This window comes from Coffea arabica, chromosome 9e, assembly GCF_036785885.1.
Source record: "Coffea arabica cultivar ET-39 chromosome 9e, Coffea Arabica ET-39 HiFi, whole genome shotgun sequence".
Taxonomy (NCBI): domain Eukaryota; kingdom Viridiplantae; phylum Streptophyta; class Magnoliopsida; order Gentianales; family Rubiaceae; genus Coffea; species Coffea arabica.
The window spans coordinates 181,969-199,289 of NC_092327.1; the positions used below are offsets into that span (position 1 = coordinate 181,969).

Here is a 17,321-nt window from a genome sequence, read left to right on the forward strand (position 1 = left end):
ATACAAATGGTGGGAGTGTAATTAACAAAAAATGGAGTATAAATAACATTTTCCTATACAAATACTGGTTGAAAATTCTTGACATTGACTTAATCATGCTTCCTACTTAGTCATGGCCAACCGTTAACATACATGTTTTTGTTAATTTGGGAGAAGACTTTCAGCCCAAGTTTTTATCTCTTGGTGAACTTTGAATTGGCCAATTCCATGGACGTATGTTATGGAAAAATGAAGTTCCATATGAGAATAAAAATAGTAAATCGAGGGCATACTGCCGATTCTTACCCTTTAAATATAATGATGGAATAGGCAAAGTTCATCATCACGAGTTGCAATTTCAACAAAAGATTCATGGAGAAATATTTGGCTGTTTTATGCTTTCTTTTCATTAGTCTTCATATGAAAGCCTTATGTGAAGAACGGCAGGTGAAGTCTTCACTTCATATCTCCTGAATTATCAACTTATTGATTGGCTCTCTCTGTAGTTTAATTAATCACTCCATTATTGCAATTCTTGCAGGTGTATATAGTGTACCTTGGAGAGCACAGTGGGAACAGAAACTTTGAAGAAATAGAGGAACACCATCGCTCATTTCTACGTTCTGTTAAGGGTTCAAAACAAGAAGCTGAGACATGTCTTATTCATAGCTACAGACACATAATCAATGGCTTCTCGGCATTCCTTACACCACAAGAAGCCTCCACGGTATCAGGTTAGTAGGGAAATTAAAAAAAAAGGGAAAAAAAGAAGAAAAGGGTGTCCAAAACCAATATAGGGCCTCGTAATCAGGGAAAAGAGGAAAACTGTTAGCCACAATAATCAGGGAAAGCTACCTAAAGGGCCATAACTCTTCACATAACTCACCATGGGCGATTGAACTATTTTTTCCCTGTGTCCCATGCTGAACTTTTCCAGCAATATAGTAGTAATCATTTCTTTTAATTTCAGCAGACACCAACCAGCACACATTTAAGAATCACTAGTGGGTTGTGTGCATATTTTAGAAAAAAATAATAAAAAAGATATAGAATAAAGAGATTTTTGAGAGGTGATGCAATGTACATTAATGGATTAGTTAATCAGTTAATGAGGGAGTGCAGTGATAGTTATGTATGAGTGGGAGGTTTTTCAAATAAGATGGGTATAGATAATAGTAAATGTTGGAAGGGTATTTTTGCAAAGGTAAATGTTAACACTCTCTATTAACACCAAACCCCTGCTAGTGAAATGCTGGTTAACCTCCTATTGATTTTAACCGCCAAATTAGAGCGAGTGACCAAACACATTATTCTAAATTTTGATGGTGTGATTTGAGAATATATGTACAGGGAAACAAACTAATAATCCCCTCAGGTTTTGCATATTAGTACATCACTCTCTTAACATTTCAAAATATACTCATAATTCAAGAGAAGTTTCTTATAAAGTGAAAAACCGATTGAAAACATAGTCAATTATGAAGATGGGCTCAGTTATGCTCCAAAACGCATTTGATGAAATTATAATATCCACTTAAATTTCCTATAATTTTGCATGTATCAACATAATCTTCCATGATTTTATGCTAAGTGGTTAGATCCTCTTTCCATTTAGTAGTTAAGAAAGAGTATTATTGGTATTTAAATTAAAAAATTATAACGGCTTCTATCCATCAGAATTCCACTTTACATAAAATCACAGGAGTCACCTTGATATTTTGAAATATCATAATACATGAAATCATAGGAGTTTCTAGCATTTACCCTAAATGAGTACAATTTAGTTGCGAAAAGTGAACTATGCGGATAGTTCGAGGGCCATCACAAGTTATCACCATAGTTGATGGCGTATAGGCTGTATCAGCAAGTGTCCTTGGATAAGACATTTCAGCGTCTTATCATTTTGGGTTTGAATTCTACCCAGAGGCGGATTTAGACTGGGGCACTGGGGCACATGCTCCCATTGACCCTTAAAAATAGTGCAACTGCCCTTGTAGTTTCTATTATATTGTATTTTTGTACCCACTTAGTTATTAAGAAATGAAAATTCATGTATTCTGGTTTTGTAGTTCAATGGAAATAGAGTGTAAAAATCCAAAATCCTCTTGTTTCAATTATTTAGCTCCCTTGTAACTTGTTGTAGTTTATTTCTTATAAGCCAAAAAGGTTTTGTTGGACTCATTCAATAAAACAAATCTTAAATTTCTTATAAATAGGTGTGTTATTTATAAAAGTTAATCAATAATTGTGATACTTAGTTTATGAAACTTATGTGCACAAAAAAAAGTAAGTACTATCTATTTTCTCACTAACTCTTCTTCCCCTCTGATCAATTCCTTCACTTCGCCGCCTTCTTGTGGAGTTGTAAACAAAAAGGTTATAAAACATAAAATTTTGAAAATTTATCTTGACCAATTGTGAAAGGTTATACTATGTAATTTTTGAAACAAAATGAATATTATATTAGTGAATCCCATTATGTAATTTTTTGTAACATTATTCATTCAATAGTTTTATTTTCTTTTAAAATAGTTATATCATTTTCATTTATTACATGAATATTGTTGTTATGTCTTTATTTTTAGGGGCAAAAAAAGTAAATATATTCTATATTATCTTTGCTCCCAGTAAAAGTTATTTCTGGCTCCGCAACTGATTCTACCATTCATAAAACAAAAAATATGGTACTATATCCTAGACATCTAATGTTTAGGAGTATTTTAATGCCAATAGCTAAACATTCTGTTGCCAAATGGTCTTGTACCGTGCTTATGGAAAACAACCTACTCTTGTCTTGGCAGAAATGGATGGAGTGATTTCGGTTTTCCGTAGCCAAACAAGAAGATTGCGGCTACAAACTACAAGATCGTGGGATTTTACCAATTTACTTGAAGCAAATGGTGACTTAAGTCGTGTGAATGGAGAAAAATTACTTCAGAGAGCTAGCTATGGCAAAGATGTTATCGTTGGAGTCTTTGACAGCGGTAACTTTACCTAATAATTTTGGTGAATTCTAGTGTCAGTATACGTGCATACACACATACATATGAAACCGATTCAGTTTTCAGTATTAAGTTCAAAATTTGAATTTTTCTATTTTCAACTTGCACGCAAACACAATGATTTTGGCTAACATGAATAATAAAAAAAATGTTTTTTGACAAAGATACGTCGACGGGGTCAACATTACAAGAGAAAGCAAGAGAAAAAAAAAGGTGATAGCGTGCATGCTAATTTAACAGGAATGGTTGATTGTGGAACATATTTGACTTAGCACATCACATTTTTGGAATTGGTTGTGCATAAAATAGGATTGTTTTATCTATCTATACTTAATTTTGACCAGGTATATGGCCAGAGTCTCGAAGTTTTAACGATGAAGGGATGGAACCTGTTCCAAAATCTTGGAAAGGTACTTGTCAACAAGGGATTGCCTTTAACTCTTCCCATTGCAATAGGTGAGATCCCCTTTTCTTCATTCAATTCAATGGTTCCTTTCCATGATTAAATCATGCGAAAGAAGGCAGGCTAGGAGTTAATACATTATTAGAAGGGCTAAACGCACTAAACCCCCTAAAGTTTGGCGCCATTTGCACTTTCACCTGTAACATTATTTTTGTTACATTCCCCCCTTTGACCAACACTTTCGCAAAAAAAAAAAAAAACTAATGATTTTAAAATAATAATTAGTAGAAACAATACTTGAAAATAAGATCTCATTTTTTGTTTTTGGAGAATGTCCTTAAAAGTAAATTCTAACCAATTAAAAAAGTCACATGCCTTTCGAATCTATTTTAGAGTTTAAAATAAAATCATTTCATGTACAAAAAATAAAAAAATATTATTAAAATAATAATACCATGTAATTTTAACAATACAAAAATTTTCTATCAAAAGTTTCAAATATTCATGACATGCATATGAGAGCTATTTTATCACATTGGTATCTCACCTCCGCTTGTTAATGTTACTCTGAGGAGGAATATTTTTAACAATAACAAAGGTTTTGAATTTAGTTACGACGGTGAATTTTTTTGTTTTCCAATAAAAGTGGAATATATTTGGAACTTAGTTCTTGATTTTCTCAAAAGAAAAACTTGCACTGCTAAATATGGTGATATGAGAAGCTTGGACAAGAAAAAGAAGAATGGAGAAAAATGGAGATGAGGGTAAATTTGAAACATGGTAATAGCTGATATGGCTAAACAGAAGGGGTAAAGTGCAGCAAAAATAATTGAGAAAGTACAAGGGACATCAAATGTTAGGAGCCTTAGTGTCTTTAACCCTTGCAGAAATTCAATCATATTCATGAACACTTGTGTGAAGTATCTCGTAAAAGAAGATATCTAGGCTCCTTTAACATTGTTTTTTGAGCAAAAGGATCCCTAGGGCATTAATTTACTCTTCACAATTTGTGTTTCCTCACTACAATTCAGTGAGAGAAACATGAAAGAATATTAATTAAAAATGAATACCTTCAGTGCATTGGCTAATCACATCAGTTAATTTCTAGGGACTTCATTTTTTTCCTTTTGCAAGATGAGTTTTTGCTTGATTTTCTGGTGACTTCAAATTTTTGATTGAGATGTGATCATTGCCAATTAATAGATGGTTCCTTTTATTCCTTTATTTTTTATGGTTGGGTGGGGGATTGGGTGGAATTGTTCTAATATTGCCTGATGAAGAGATGAAATAATCTTGCAAAAAAAAAAAAATTCATTACATGTTGTAGGAAAATAATTGGGGCTCGATACTACCTAAAGCATTATGAGGCTGAACATGGCCCTGTTAAGGAAAAAATGGAATTCCGTTCACCTAGAGACAAAAATGGTCATGGAACTCATACAGCATCAACTATCGGAGGACGAAGAGTTCCTAATGCTTCTTCCTTGGGTGGATTCGCCAATGGTACTGCCTCTGGTGGCGCTCCTCTTGTTCGCCTAGCCATCTACAAAGTCTGTTGGCAACCTGATCCTCTAGATGAACCAGTATGCCCAGACGGTGATACGCTTGCTGCCTTCGACGATGCCATCAAGGATGGTGTTCATGTTATTAGCCTCTCCATTGGTAGCTACACTAGCTCTCCGTATGCTGAAGATGGCACTGCAATTGGATCATTGCATGCCCTGAAGAGAGATATCATCGTGGTATGTAGTGCTGGTAATTCAGGGCCAACTCCATCATCTGTGTCAAATGTAGCTCCATGGCTCATCTCCGTTGGTGCTAGTAGCATTGATCGAATATTTCAATCAACAATTGTGCTGGGAAATGGCCTGATTGTTCAGGTACTAAAAGATAATCCAACAATCTTAAGATTAAACATTAAGATTGCAAATGAACACTTAGATCTTTACCTTTCCTCAAAATATGATTTTGCCACACACAGAGAACACTTACTGTATATGTTAACAAAAGGATCACTAACTGTAAAAGAAATGGTGACAAGTGTACTATATCGTTTGCTATATAGTACTTGCCATTCATTACTTTTGCCAAAAAACTTTTCTTTAATCAGAAGAGTCATTGTCCATCAATTGCAACATGCATGGTAATTTATTTTTGTTTATATGATACTAAAAGTTGTTTTTAATCTTGACAACAGGGGCGTACAGTAACGCCATTTAGGAAGACCAAGAAGTATCCTTTGGTGTATGCCGTTGATGTGGAAATCCCAGGCAAAACCACCAATCTGACTACCGGGTTTGCATTTTCACCCTTTCTTCAGTTTCTTTACTCTTTTTTTTTTTTTTTTTAAGATTTCACCTTGGATAATATACACCCTTTCTACTCACTTACGAGCAAACCTTATAGGCGGTGCTTTCCTGGTACGCTTTCCAAAAAGCTTGTCAAAGGCAAAGTTGTTTTCTGCTGGGTAGGATTCATTTCTCAGGCATTGGAAGTAAGAAGAGCTGGGGGAGTGGCTGCCATTTTTGGCAACCCTTACGGCGGAAAAGGAGTAGATGAAACCCCTTTCCTACTCCCTGGAACAACTGTGCTTCAGAATGATAGAGCAACAATAGTGAGTTATATATTGAATAATGAAAATCCAACAGCAACGCTTTTCCCAGGAAGAACTATTATTGGTACTGGACCAGCTCCATTTATGGCTCCTTTCACAGCGCTAGGTCCAAATGGAATTGAACCAAATATTCTCAAGGTAATATTATTGTTTAACATGAAAATTCTCAAGGTAATTAGTTTGGTAACGAAACAATATTCTTGCACTCGGGGGAAGAATTCCAAAGATTCAAAACAATACTCGTTTTAACTCTTTCCTTCTTCTCTCAAATTTCGTAGCTTGGCAAGTGGGATATTCAGCATCCAAAGTTCTGGATTTCTCTACATTCATCAAAACACCGTTTCTCTACACTTCTTCTCTACAAAAGCAGACAGACATACTAAAAGGAAGAAACCGAGAGAATAACACTAGAGTAGAACAAACCAGTAGCGATAACTCATGATAAAAAAAAAAAAAAAAATCCTCTGTTAATAAGATTCCTGGAGAGCAATCAGTTGTCTTTGTGTCGTTAAAAGTTTCATGTCTATTACATAGAAAATGATATATTATCATTTGGAATAAGCTAACATACCGTGCTCTAAAAAAGTATTTCTCATCCAAATTTGGTATTCAGTTATCTTCTTTTTTTTTTCATCTCCAGATGCATAATAGAAAGAATTGTAGCTATTTTCTTGAACTCAATTCCTTAAAACTTATAACTCAACAAGTTTAACTCGTCCAGCACTTTTGACAAACATCCACGAGATTAGCCATTTAAGCTTATGATAGAAATACCCATTTCATTTTATTTTTTTCCAATCTAGTTTTGCTCAGTTCTCTCATGGATTTTAAAATTCAAATATTTAAATTGATTAGTTTTCTTTTCCACAAAATATTCATATTATTAACAATAGTTGGTTGAATTCTTTCATTCTACCAGCCAGATATCACTGCTCCAGGACTAAACATATTGGCCGCGTGGACTGAGGCATCGCCTCCAACTCAGCTTCTTCAAGATCATCGAGTTGTTAAGTATAACATTGCGTCAGGAACTTCTATGTCTTGCCCACATGTTTCTGCCGTAGCTGCATTGCTAAAAGCTATACATCCTGATTGGAGTAGTGCTGCAATAAGATCTTCTCTAATGACCACAGGTTGTACATTTTTATTACTTTTTACTCCTGTTCAATATAATCTCTAGTTGACATATAGGTTAGTATGTTATTTTCTTCTTCGCCTCATCTGTACAATTTTTTTTTAACTTTCTTTACACAGCAAGAAGGGTCAACAATGTACAGATACCAATAACAGATGCAGTTGGAAATATAGCAACTCCTTTTCACTACGGGGCTGGCCATTTTCAACCATCAAAAGCAGCAGATCCTGGACTTGTTTATGATGCAAGTTACACTGATTACCTTCTCTTCCTTTGTAGTAGTGGCACAGCTTTTCTTGATCCATCATTCAAATGTCCAAAGCATGTACCTCCTCCCAGTGATCTTAATTATCCTTCACTTGCAATTGCAAAACTCAATGGCACCATGACTGTGAGTAGAACTGTCACAAATGTTGGTACGGGTAATAGTAGTTACACGGTAAGCATTGTATCACCCCCGGGCTATACTGTTGAAATCCTTCCAACAAAACTCTACTTTAGTAAAATAGGGGAAAAACAAAGCTTCGGTATTACAGTAAAAGTTGCTGCAAGTATAAAGGAGACAAAGTTTGAATTTGGAAGGTATGCATGGAGTGATGGAGCTGGTCATGTTGTTAGAAGTCCTATTGTAGTCTCAGCAGCATAACTTTCTTGAAAATTCCAATTGTACTTGTGTTACTTGACCAATATAAGATGTCATTCATGTTTCTCTTGTTCTAAGTATTCAGGTATTGTAATTTCTTCTTGCATAATAAAATGAGAAGGAAATTATGTATCGGTTTGGATTGTGAATTATTTGAGATATTTTTACTGTAACACTTTTTGTGATGTGATGTATGTGAGATAAAAAGCTGTATCGGAAATTGTAATGGTGATATAAGAAAATATATTAGGGGAAATAACGTACTATCCAAACAAACGAGTTGCTTGCATCTCATTTGCAACATATATATATATACATATATATATAGTATTATTGACTATAGATGTTTACCTATCTCAGCATCCATCATATTGAATTGAATTCTAATGCTACTCGCCATCATAATTATCGACTATGTGTATCAGTTAGGTTATAGACAAGCCATTTGCATCTCATCCATCTTCAAGCCATTCTATTTTTTTTTTAAATTTCTTTTTTATTTATTACTTATGAAGAAAAACCATAGCAAAGTTACAGAATGTCCCCCACCCGGTCTGGCTGCTCCGCCTCCCTTACTATCCTTCTAACAGATGACATGTCTAGCTTATCTAACTGGATCTCCCCCTTTGCTAACTTTGGAATTATGCTGGTGCTGTCATACATAATGCAACCCTACTGTGGGTGAGAGACACCCACATTGGCCAGAATATCCGCCACACGGTTGGTTTCCCTGTAGCAGTGAGAAACTCTTGCCACGGCCACTGTCAGGTCCCAGATTTGCTCTATCTCAGTCCGAATCTGCCACGGGCACCGCAAACGACGCTGGATAATCCCCACTAACACCTGAGAATCCGATTGAAGGTCCACTTTTACAAACCCTTGTTTCACACACAACCGAAGGCCGGTTAGCATTGCGAGGGCTTCCGCGTGTAAGCTCGATCGTATGCCAAAAAAAGCCGAGAAAGCCAGTATAGGCCCTCCTAAAGCGTCACGTAAGATACCACCACCCCCACTGCAACCTGGGTTACCCTTGGAACACCCGTCCGTATTCATAGTTAAAAAGCCTGGCCTTGCCGTTCACCGCACTATCTGAAAGCTAATTCTGCTGCTTGGATGACCCGACCACTCGTAGAGCTGAGGGAATGAGAGCAAACCAAGCCTCGTATGAAAATGAATCTCCACCGCTGACCTTATATCGGAAGCAACGGCTTGGTAAATGGTTGTCGGGTGCATCCGGCTCCCTTCAAACATCGATGCGTTCCTCGCCCTCCAAATGTGCCAGCAAATGAAACTCGGCATCAACCTGAAGATAAGCCGCCTGTATGCTGAATGCGGAGACGACATCCACCAATCCACTACCCTAGCCCGCCAAGAAGGCCCTCCATACATAATACCACACATGCTAGTAAAATAAGTCCACACTTCCTTAGCGACCTACCCCTCAGAAAATGCATGTTCCACCGTCTCGCTTGCTCCCTCAGGGCAGCACCAACATTTTGATGGTCTCATCTGAAACCCCATCTTACACAAAACATCAGGGAATGGCAACCTCCCCAACACCAAACGCAGCATGAAGAATGAGATTTTCAACGGGATGCGAGGATGCCAAAGGTGAGAATGGACGAAAGAAGGGCTGCGAGCCTGTCGAACCTCCTCGAAAGCCGATGCCACTGAAAAATCACCAGACGTAGTCAACCTCCATATGGGCTCATCAGCTCGAGCACCGTAAGGAATCGGGAGTGATACAACAAAAGAAATTAAGTCAGGGGGGAGGGTTAGGGAGAGTAAACTTGAGCTCTACCTCCCGTTTTCAATGAAGTCATTAAAGGAAAGGGTTGGGGCCACCGTAGCCTTAAGAAACAAAGCGCCAGTCCCAAGCCAGTTGTCATACCAAAAATGACATGAACCCCCCTAAATCCGCTAGCTCACAGAAAGTTCTGCTTGCCTACTAATGTTTATCATTCTCCGCCATGTGCCGGAGGCGTGACGACTCAGTTCCACCTCACACGGATGGAGGTCCCGACAATATTTAGCACGCATAAAACTCGCCCAGAGTGATGAACCGGTCCTAAACTACCACCACAATTTACAAGGAAAAGCCATATAAATGTCACGCAACCATCTGAGGCCCACTCCTCCCTCCTCAACCGGGTAGCATAATTGAGATCACCCAATCCAGTGATACCTCGTGCCTTCCTCCAAGACACCTCATAGGAAGTTCGCGCACACCTTTTCTACCAATCTGAAAGCCGAAGGCAACACCGCAGCCGAGAGCAAGTGAACCGGAACAGACAGCAGCACATGCCTAATCAAAGTTAGCTTTCCCCCTGTGGACCAAAACCTCGATTTCCAGGACAGTATTTTGTTCAAGAGCACCTGAGCTACGTCCCCAAAATATGCTGTCTTACACCGTCCAATATATAAGGGGAAACCAAGATATCGAAAAGGGAATTCCTAATGTGTGAACTGCGTGACCCTTTCAATAGCCCTTCTGCGACCAGGGAGCAACGACGGATGAACTAAATAGCCGCTCTTTTGAGCATTCACCAGTTGCCCCGAGGACTGCTGGTATGCCCCTAGTATGTGCATGACGCCTGTTAACCCCGCAGTAGCCCCATTTGTAAATATCATTACATCATCTGCAAAGGCTAGGTGCGTGATAGTGGGGCAATCCCGTGGAACCCGAAACCCACAAAACCCTTCTGTTGAGCAAGGTTATTCAAACCCCTGGATAACATCTCTGCTCCAATAACAAACAATACAGGGGACAGAGGGTCCCCTTGCCTGAGACCCCTGCCAGACTTAAAAAACCCGTGTGACGCCCCATTGATGATCACTGAGAACCAAACGTTTGCCAGCAGACGCCATACCATGTCAATAATCCTTTCCCCAAACCCAAACTGCAGCAGAACAGTAGTAATATGTACCTAAGACATTCGATCATAAGCTTTTGTCATGTCCAACTTTAGCACTACATTTCCTCCCCTTGTCTTTTTACCCATGCCCGAGATCAGCTCCTGGGCCAGCAGATGATTTTCCGTGATACTACGCCCTTGGATAAAACCCGTTTGTTGGGGAGAGATGATTCTTGGTAAAATCGGAGCGATCCATTCCACCAGGATCCTGGAAATCACCTTATTGAAGAAATTGCACAGACTGATGGGCTGAAACTTCAAGAAATCATGGGGATTAGGAACCTTGGGAATTAGAACTATGGAAGTAGAAGTAATAAAGCGAGGCAACTCCGCCCCACAAAAGAAACTCCCGACCGCCCTGTAGATATCCTGAGCAATGATGTCCTAAGCAAAGGTGAAGAACTTCGCTATAAATCCATCCGGGCCCGCAGCACTATCCCATTGAGAACACCACTCGTTTAATTTCTTCCATGGTGGGAACCTCTTCTAAGACCAAATTGTCCTCCTCCGTAATCAACGATGGGATCAAATTGAGCAACCTATCCGATTGAGACGTTGCCTCACCCGAGAACAAACTAGTGAAATATGCAACTGCCTCGGTTGCAATGTCAGCATCATTCTCCACCCATGTTCCATCATATTTCTTAACCCTATGTATCATTCCTTGCACCCGCTTCTGCTTTACTACCGCATGAAAATACTTGGAGTTCTGGTCTCCATGCTGCAGCCATTTTACTCTGGCCTTCTGATGCTAGAACTGCTCCTCCACTGCTAGAACCCGTCTAAGTTCAGCTTGGGCCCCTTGAAGCTCCATCTGTGCCTCCTCAGAGGCGTCAGTCTCAACAACTTTCTCGGCTCTTTGGAGCCCTGCCTCCGCTCTCTTGACCGCATCAAAGATATTCCCAAAGACCTGCCTATTCCATCTCTGGATATTCCTCCGCACCGCCATCAATTTTGCACAAAAAATTCGCAAGGGGGAACCTTGAACGTCCCTATTCCAGGCCTCTCGAATCACCTCCATCAAGTCCGGCCTTGCTGTCCACATATTCAAGAACCGAAATGGCCGTGGTTTATTGTCAAGCCTAGATCGAAATGAGATCTTCAGAGGAGAATGATCTGACGGGTGCCTAGCAAGATGAACAACAGATACGGCCGAGGCTACCCCAAGACATTCCTCATTCATTACTAACCTATCAAGCCGCTTCCAAATCCGCGACCGTCCCCTCCTATTGTTGCACCACGTAAAACTTGGACTCGAGAAGCCAGCGTCAAAGACCCCTGCCTCCTCCATAAATGACAAAAACTCCACCCCTTCAGTCATGGCAAAGGGCCGGCCTCCATGCTTTTCGTGAGGGGCCGTTATGACGTTGAAATCCCCCCCAATACGCCACGGAGATGCCCGGGGTTTATCCCTTAGTAAACTAGCCCACAGCTCCCGCCGTTCCTCCATCGAGCACCTCGCATGGACGAAAGAAAATATCAGGGGACCTAGTAACCACGGGTGGTGCACAGATAATGAAATATGCTGATTAGAATCCCTCACAATTGACATACCACATGGAGCATTAAAGAAAATCCAGAGATCCCCCGATTGGTTGACAACAGTAAAATCAAATGCTAGTCGCAAGCGGATGCCCTCGATACGGGAAACATTCATTTTAGGTTCAGATATAGCTACCACTGAAATGCCATGCGTTCTCACTAAGCGAAGTAATCTACGTAGGTTAGGGCTTCTAGAAACCCCTCTGATATTCCACATAAGGACATTAATCATGATGGAGATAATGAGAAGAGTTTGAAGCACATGTTGCTGACCTGAGCTGCCTGTCTGACGGGATCCGGACCCGAGCTCCCCGTCCCTTTGACGTTCTGAGCCCCTTCCCTGCATCACCTGGGTGTTCAATATTCAGCTCCACAAACAGTGATGCCGAGCTGGGCTCTGGCACTACAACCATCCTTGGCGATAGATCGCCCGCAACCTGGGAAATTTCAATGGTCCTCCCTTCAACCGCTTCTACATCCCTTTGCTCACCCGACCTGCCCGTAGATACCATTAATGGTTGCTGGAGAGGCTCGGCCTCGCAGTGACCCAGCTGTAGTTCCCTCTGTTGCCCGTTGCGTTCCACTGTCGCCGTTTCCTCTACCACGACACGCTCAGCCACGGCCTGCATGACACTATCAGCAGCTCTCTCAATTGCCTCCTCCACCAACATCTCCATCACCGAGAGATTAACGTCAGTCAACTCCCGGGGGCCAGCGTGTCCCCTCTCCCCATTACTCAACACCCCCACCATGCCCCTTGCTGGTTCGGCAACCGTGGCCTCCACTTCCGCCTCCAGCGTTGCCTGGTGTTGCCCAACCCCAACAACTGTCCCGGCCACCCCCTCAGGAGCGCCCCCAACAGCGGACCTAATCCCTCCGTGCCCATTGCCTGGTCTGTGACCACACGTCTCCGTGCCCTCGCTCTTCTACGCCTCAGTAGATGGTTGAGCCACTGACGTCGCTGTTGCCTGCTTACTCACCAGCACTTGCGACTGACCCACAAGTTTCTTAGCCGCCTCCCTGCCAAGGCCCTCCAACGCCACTCTAGCGCCACCGTCACACTTTCCAGCCTTGCCCAACGCCGTGCAAGTCCCATGCCCAGCCATGGGATCCTTCTTCTGCTGGTACCGCTGCATTGTCCTCTCCACCTGCAGGCGACCCATCTGCTCAAGACGTGGCCCAGGATGCTTAAGTCGGCAGTCGTCCTCATTATGTCCCTGGTGTAGGCACAAACCGCAATATTTTGGGAGATTTTCCGCCATCAAAACCTGCCAAAAACCCATCCTATCCCCCACTGAAATCCAGACCCTTTCTGGAAGCTCCCTCTGCAGATCCACCTCAACACATACCCTTGCTACGCTTGGCCGCGAGCCCATAGCAGTAGCTGTATCCACGCACAGCGGCCAACCCAGGCATGCCACGATGGAGAATAGACACTCTTTGTGAAAGAGGTGGATCGGCAGCTTGGGCAGGGAAAACCAAACTGGCACAACCGAGGATTCTCTATCGACATGAAAATCCGTCGACCACTTAAAAATTCTCATCGAAACATCCTGAACATACCAGATATTACGCGACCAAATACGATAAAAATCTGCCTCATTTGATAACCGGATAAGAATATGCCGACGATCCATCAAACCCAGCGAAAAATCGTCTTTCAAGTCTAGCGCACGGAAGAATTTTTGCAGGTCCTCCATCGCTGGACGACCCCTGGAGAACTTTCCCACCAATGAAAACTAGAAAGAAACCGCAACTCTTTCGATGTCTTCCACGGAGAAACACACTGCTGGCTCCCCTCTATGAGTGGACGTAACAGCCTGTACCCTTGTTTCTCCAGCGGCAGGAGACATAAGGGAAGCGAAGGACTTGGACTGAAACCCCAGATTCTGCTTTGCCAAGACCACCTCTGCAAACGACCGAGGGGCAGCCTTCGTGCCTGTCGTAGGGGGAACCCCCTCCCCCACAGCGGAGGAGGGACATGCAGCCATAGTGCGCGGCAGCCGTATGGACCCTAATGGCGGCGCTGATGGTACCAATAGAGAGAGAATTAGGTAAAATGTTTTTTTTTTTACAAAATAATCAGCATATTATTAGTTTAGGTTCTTCAAGCCATTCTATTACATTGACAAATGGGCGATATATAAAGAAACCAAAAACTGCTCGAACTGGTTTAGTCCGAGTTGACTGAATACTGAGGCTTTTACTATACATATTTGACCGTTTTTCTAGTCATGTAAGATTGAGCTATGAAACCTACCTGCAGTTGTCTGGTTCCAGTGGAATCGGCTAACTGGCTACAATTGGTCCAATTTTAAAAGGAGAAATAATTAACTGAAAAAAAAAAAGAATAGCAGTAACTGTGAATAGATAGGACAAAAAAACTGAGGCCATTCCTTCTCTTTTTCTTTCATTCCCTATATATGTGGTATAAAATTCGTTATGTCCTTTATAACTGAACCCATTCATTGACTCAAAAAATAATCAGGACAAGGATCATTGGTTCAATTATTGGGTCAACCAAAAGTAGCTAGTCTGTAATTTGACCCGTGACGTCATATATACATTAAAGTATTATGTTGAACATATTGCACACACAAATTATGGCTTAGTTATAGAAATTTCCACTTGTTTAAAGTAATAATATGACTTTTCATTCCACTTTTATAATTGATACGGTTTTGGCTAACCTGCGACCAATGAACAATTGCTAAGAGAGGTCGTCTTCCATGTTAGTTTTTTAAAAAAAAAGTGTAATCAATTTGGAAAAGTGTCTAATCAAATAGAGTTGCAATAGTTGTGATTGTGTTCATTCATATGGCAATTTAAGTATATTAATGGAGAAAAGTTCTAATTGATATCATTTGAAATTTAACCAAAAGTTCTATGGATTAAGATGAAAACGGATTAAAGTATCATGCATATTATGTTTATATATTTTGGTCACTTAAGCCATTTTAGTTTTTAAACAATGGTGATTTTGACATTTTCATAGGCTCCATTACGGATGATCATTTCAGTTATTTTAACACTTTAATCTAAACTATGAGAGAGTTATATATAGTTTTTAAAATCAGGGGGATTATATGAAAATTAGCTATATCACAGGGGGTAAAGTGTAATTTATCCTATTTTTAAAGGTGTAAATACAAGGAGTGTTATTTTAGAAATTTTGGTCAAGTACATTATGCATTTTAGAGATTTGATTTATAGAAAGAAATCAAAACTTGACAATACGTAAGTAGGTTGTGTAATTGTGTACAAAAAAGACAAGTAGAGTTGAAGTATAGAGATATATTGATTAATATGTGTCTGCTTAATCGCCTTATATATATGAAAGAGGGAATGTGTGTCTATGTGTAAATTTAAGGACAATAAATGTTAATTACTAGTTTATTGGAGATAAATATGAATTTGTAATCAAATATAGTTTTGGCATTACTTTTTAAAATTTTTAAAAATTTTTTGGCATTACTTTGTAATGTTGACATTCATATAACCCAGTATTCTTTAAACCAAATCGAATGTTCAACAGCCGAATAGTTCACTTTTTACAGGTTCTAAGAAACTGATTCATATTTTGACCGTTGCGTGTTTAAACCTAAAAGTGGCAAACTGAATATATGATTGATAAATAGTCTTAGTTAAATGAATAATGGGCCAAAATGATCCAATCCTATTTAAACCATTTAACAAATGGATCTAAATGGATGCCATTTAAATGGATAGTGTAAAATTGTGATACATTCATTTATCCATTTACATTCCCATGTCTTAAATTTAAGATCCAAAGATTTTTTTTTCGGAAGTTCTATCTTTAAATCACCTAAAAACCTTTTTGATAATAACAAATGCTTGTGCTATTACTTTACTTCAATTTCTTCATAAAGCAGCTTCAAATTACTATTTTTAAAAAATCTAGCTACTGTGATCAATTTAGCCTTTCATTATTAGTTTAAGTATCATCTTGTAAAGTAATGAAAAATTAAGAACTTGGCTACATTATTACAACTTTTGGGGTGAATGAATGCTACTTTACAATGGAAAGAAGTTTACTTTTCCAATTTTTGTACTCTTGTACAATAGGGATAACTTGAATAAAAATGGAGTTCCAATAAGAGGTCTTGTGTTATTTGACAAGTAAAATATTTTCATCACATGAGCACACATTACCTAGAAATGTATGAAGCTCCTTATTATACCATTGATATACAAGCTAGCTTATTCTGTTTAACATAAATTCTTTACATAACCAATTTTTAATATCGCAATGACGTGTAATTTGCAATATCGATAAGCATCAAACTTTATGAATTAAAACGCATGAATTGAATGGCATCTATCAAGGCACCTGTTTGTTGATAGAAACTTTTTGTGCCTAATAATGATGATAAAACATCTAACACAACGCAGAGAAAAGTAATCCAAGAAAATATTCAAGCCAATGTAAACAATAATTATTTTTTACAAGCGAGTTCATAGACTTTTGTTCTTTTTGTTACTAGTGGTTCCAAAGTGATAGTGACAAGAATATATTTTACGTGTTTTAAGTGTGTTTTATGAGTTAGTTTTGGTGTGTTTTAATTAGTTTTATAACTAATAAACTAAGATTCTAGTAAAAATATATATTTTGTGGTCTAAGTGGGAAACATTACATTTTTATGGATTTTAACAGTAAAAACTTCATGTTCTTTCAGGATTAATGATTTAATCATCAAAGAGTGTGAATTGAGAAGAAAATTTGATGATTGGTGATGATTTGAGGTATTTAAAGAAGAAATGAAATGCAAAATAATCAAATGAAGAATTGCAAGAGAAGGCAATTTTGACATATTTCTGTATTTCGGCGATATCTTGAACTACACACATTGGATTAAGATGATTCTAGAACCATTTTGAAGCTAAGAGATAGATATACATTTGGTATGAAGACATCAAAGTCCAATTCAGCCGTTTTCCTGGTCAAAAAGTCAAAACACAGAAGCTTATCTGTATGGTCGAGAGCTGAAACACAGAATTGACCAGTCTATGGTATTTTGATCATATCTCCATCCACTGAGCTCCAAATTAGATGATTCTTGAAGCATT

General features: G+C 39.3%; 2 protein-coding genes across 2 annotated transcripts; one reads left to right on the forward strand and one right to left on the reverse strand.

Annotated features, from left to right (window-relative positions):
* The first annotated feature begins 169 nt into the window (after nucleotides 1-169).
* LOC113710134 (subtilisin-like protease SBT5.6) lies at nucleotides 170-7,908 on the forward strand. Its single transcript, XM_027232970.2, has 9 exons — nucleotides 170-426; nucleotides 521-713; nucleotides 2,781-2,963; nucleotides 3,326-3,437; nucleotides 4,712-5,264; nucleotides 5,582-5,679; nucleotides 5,791-6,136; nucleotides 6,918-7,131; nucleotides 7,253-7,908. Exons 1-9 carry the CDS (start codon nucleotides 352-354, stop codon nucleotides 7,777-7,779), a joined length of 2,301 nt encoding a protein of 766 aa, XP_027088771.1. The 5' UTR covers nucleotides 170-351; the 3' UTR covers nucleotides 7,780-7,908.
* Nucleotides 7,909-11,442: 3,534 nt separating this feature from the next.
* On the reverse strand, nucleotides 11,443-13,933 carry LOC140014857 (uncharacterized). Its single transcript, XM_072066483.1, has 3 exons — nucleotides 13,214-13,933; nucleotides 12,507-13,159; nucleotides 11,443-12,436 (listed from the first exon to the last, which is right to left on the reverse strand). The coding sequence occupies exons 1-3, from the start codon at nucleotides 13,931-13,933 to the stop codon at nucleotides 11,443-11,445; spliced, it is 2,367 nt and encodes a 788-aa protein (XP_071922584.1).
* Nucleotides 13,934-17,321: the final 3,388 nt, after the last annotated feature.

Bases quoted from the DNA above. Each gene is read 5' to 3' on its own strand.
- LOC113710134 (XM_027232970.2), top strand. From the start codon at position 352: ATGGAGAAATATTTGGCTGTTTTATGCTTTCTTTTCATTAGTCTTCAT. The intron at 5,680-5,790 runs GTTTGCATTTTC...CAAACCTTATAG, and splicing joins ACCACCAATCTGACTACCGG to GCGGTGCTTTCCTGGTACGC. The intron at 7,132-7,252 runs GTTGTACATTTT...TTCTTTACACAG, and splicing joins ATCTTCTCTAATGACCACAG to CAAGAAGGGTCAACAATGTA.
- LOC140014857 (XM_072066483.1), bottom strand. From the start codon at position 13,933: ATGGAGGACCTGCAAAAATTCTTCCGTGCGCTAGACTTGAAAGACGAT. The intron at 13,160-13,213 runs GTGAGTAAGCAG...ACTGAGGCGTAG, and splicing joins TGGGTCAGTCGCAAGTGCTG to AAGAGCGAGGGCACGGAGAC. The intron at 12,437-12,506 runs GTCAGCAACATG...GTGGAATATCAG, and splicing joins CCGTCAGACAGGCAGCTCAG to AGGGGTTTCTAGAAGCCCTA.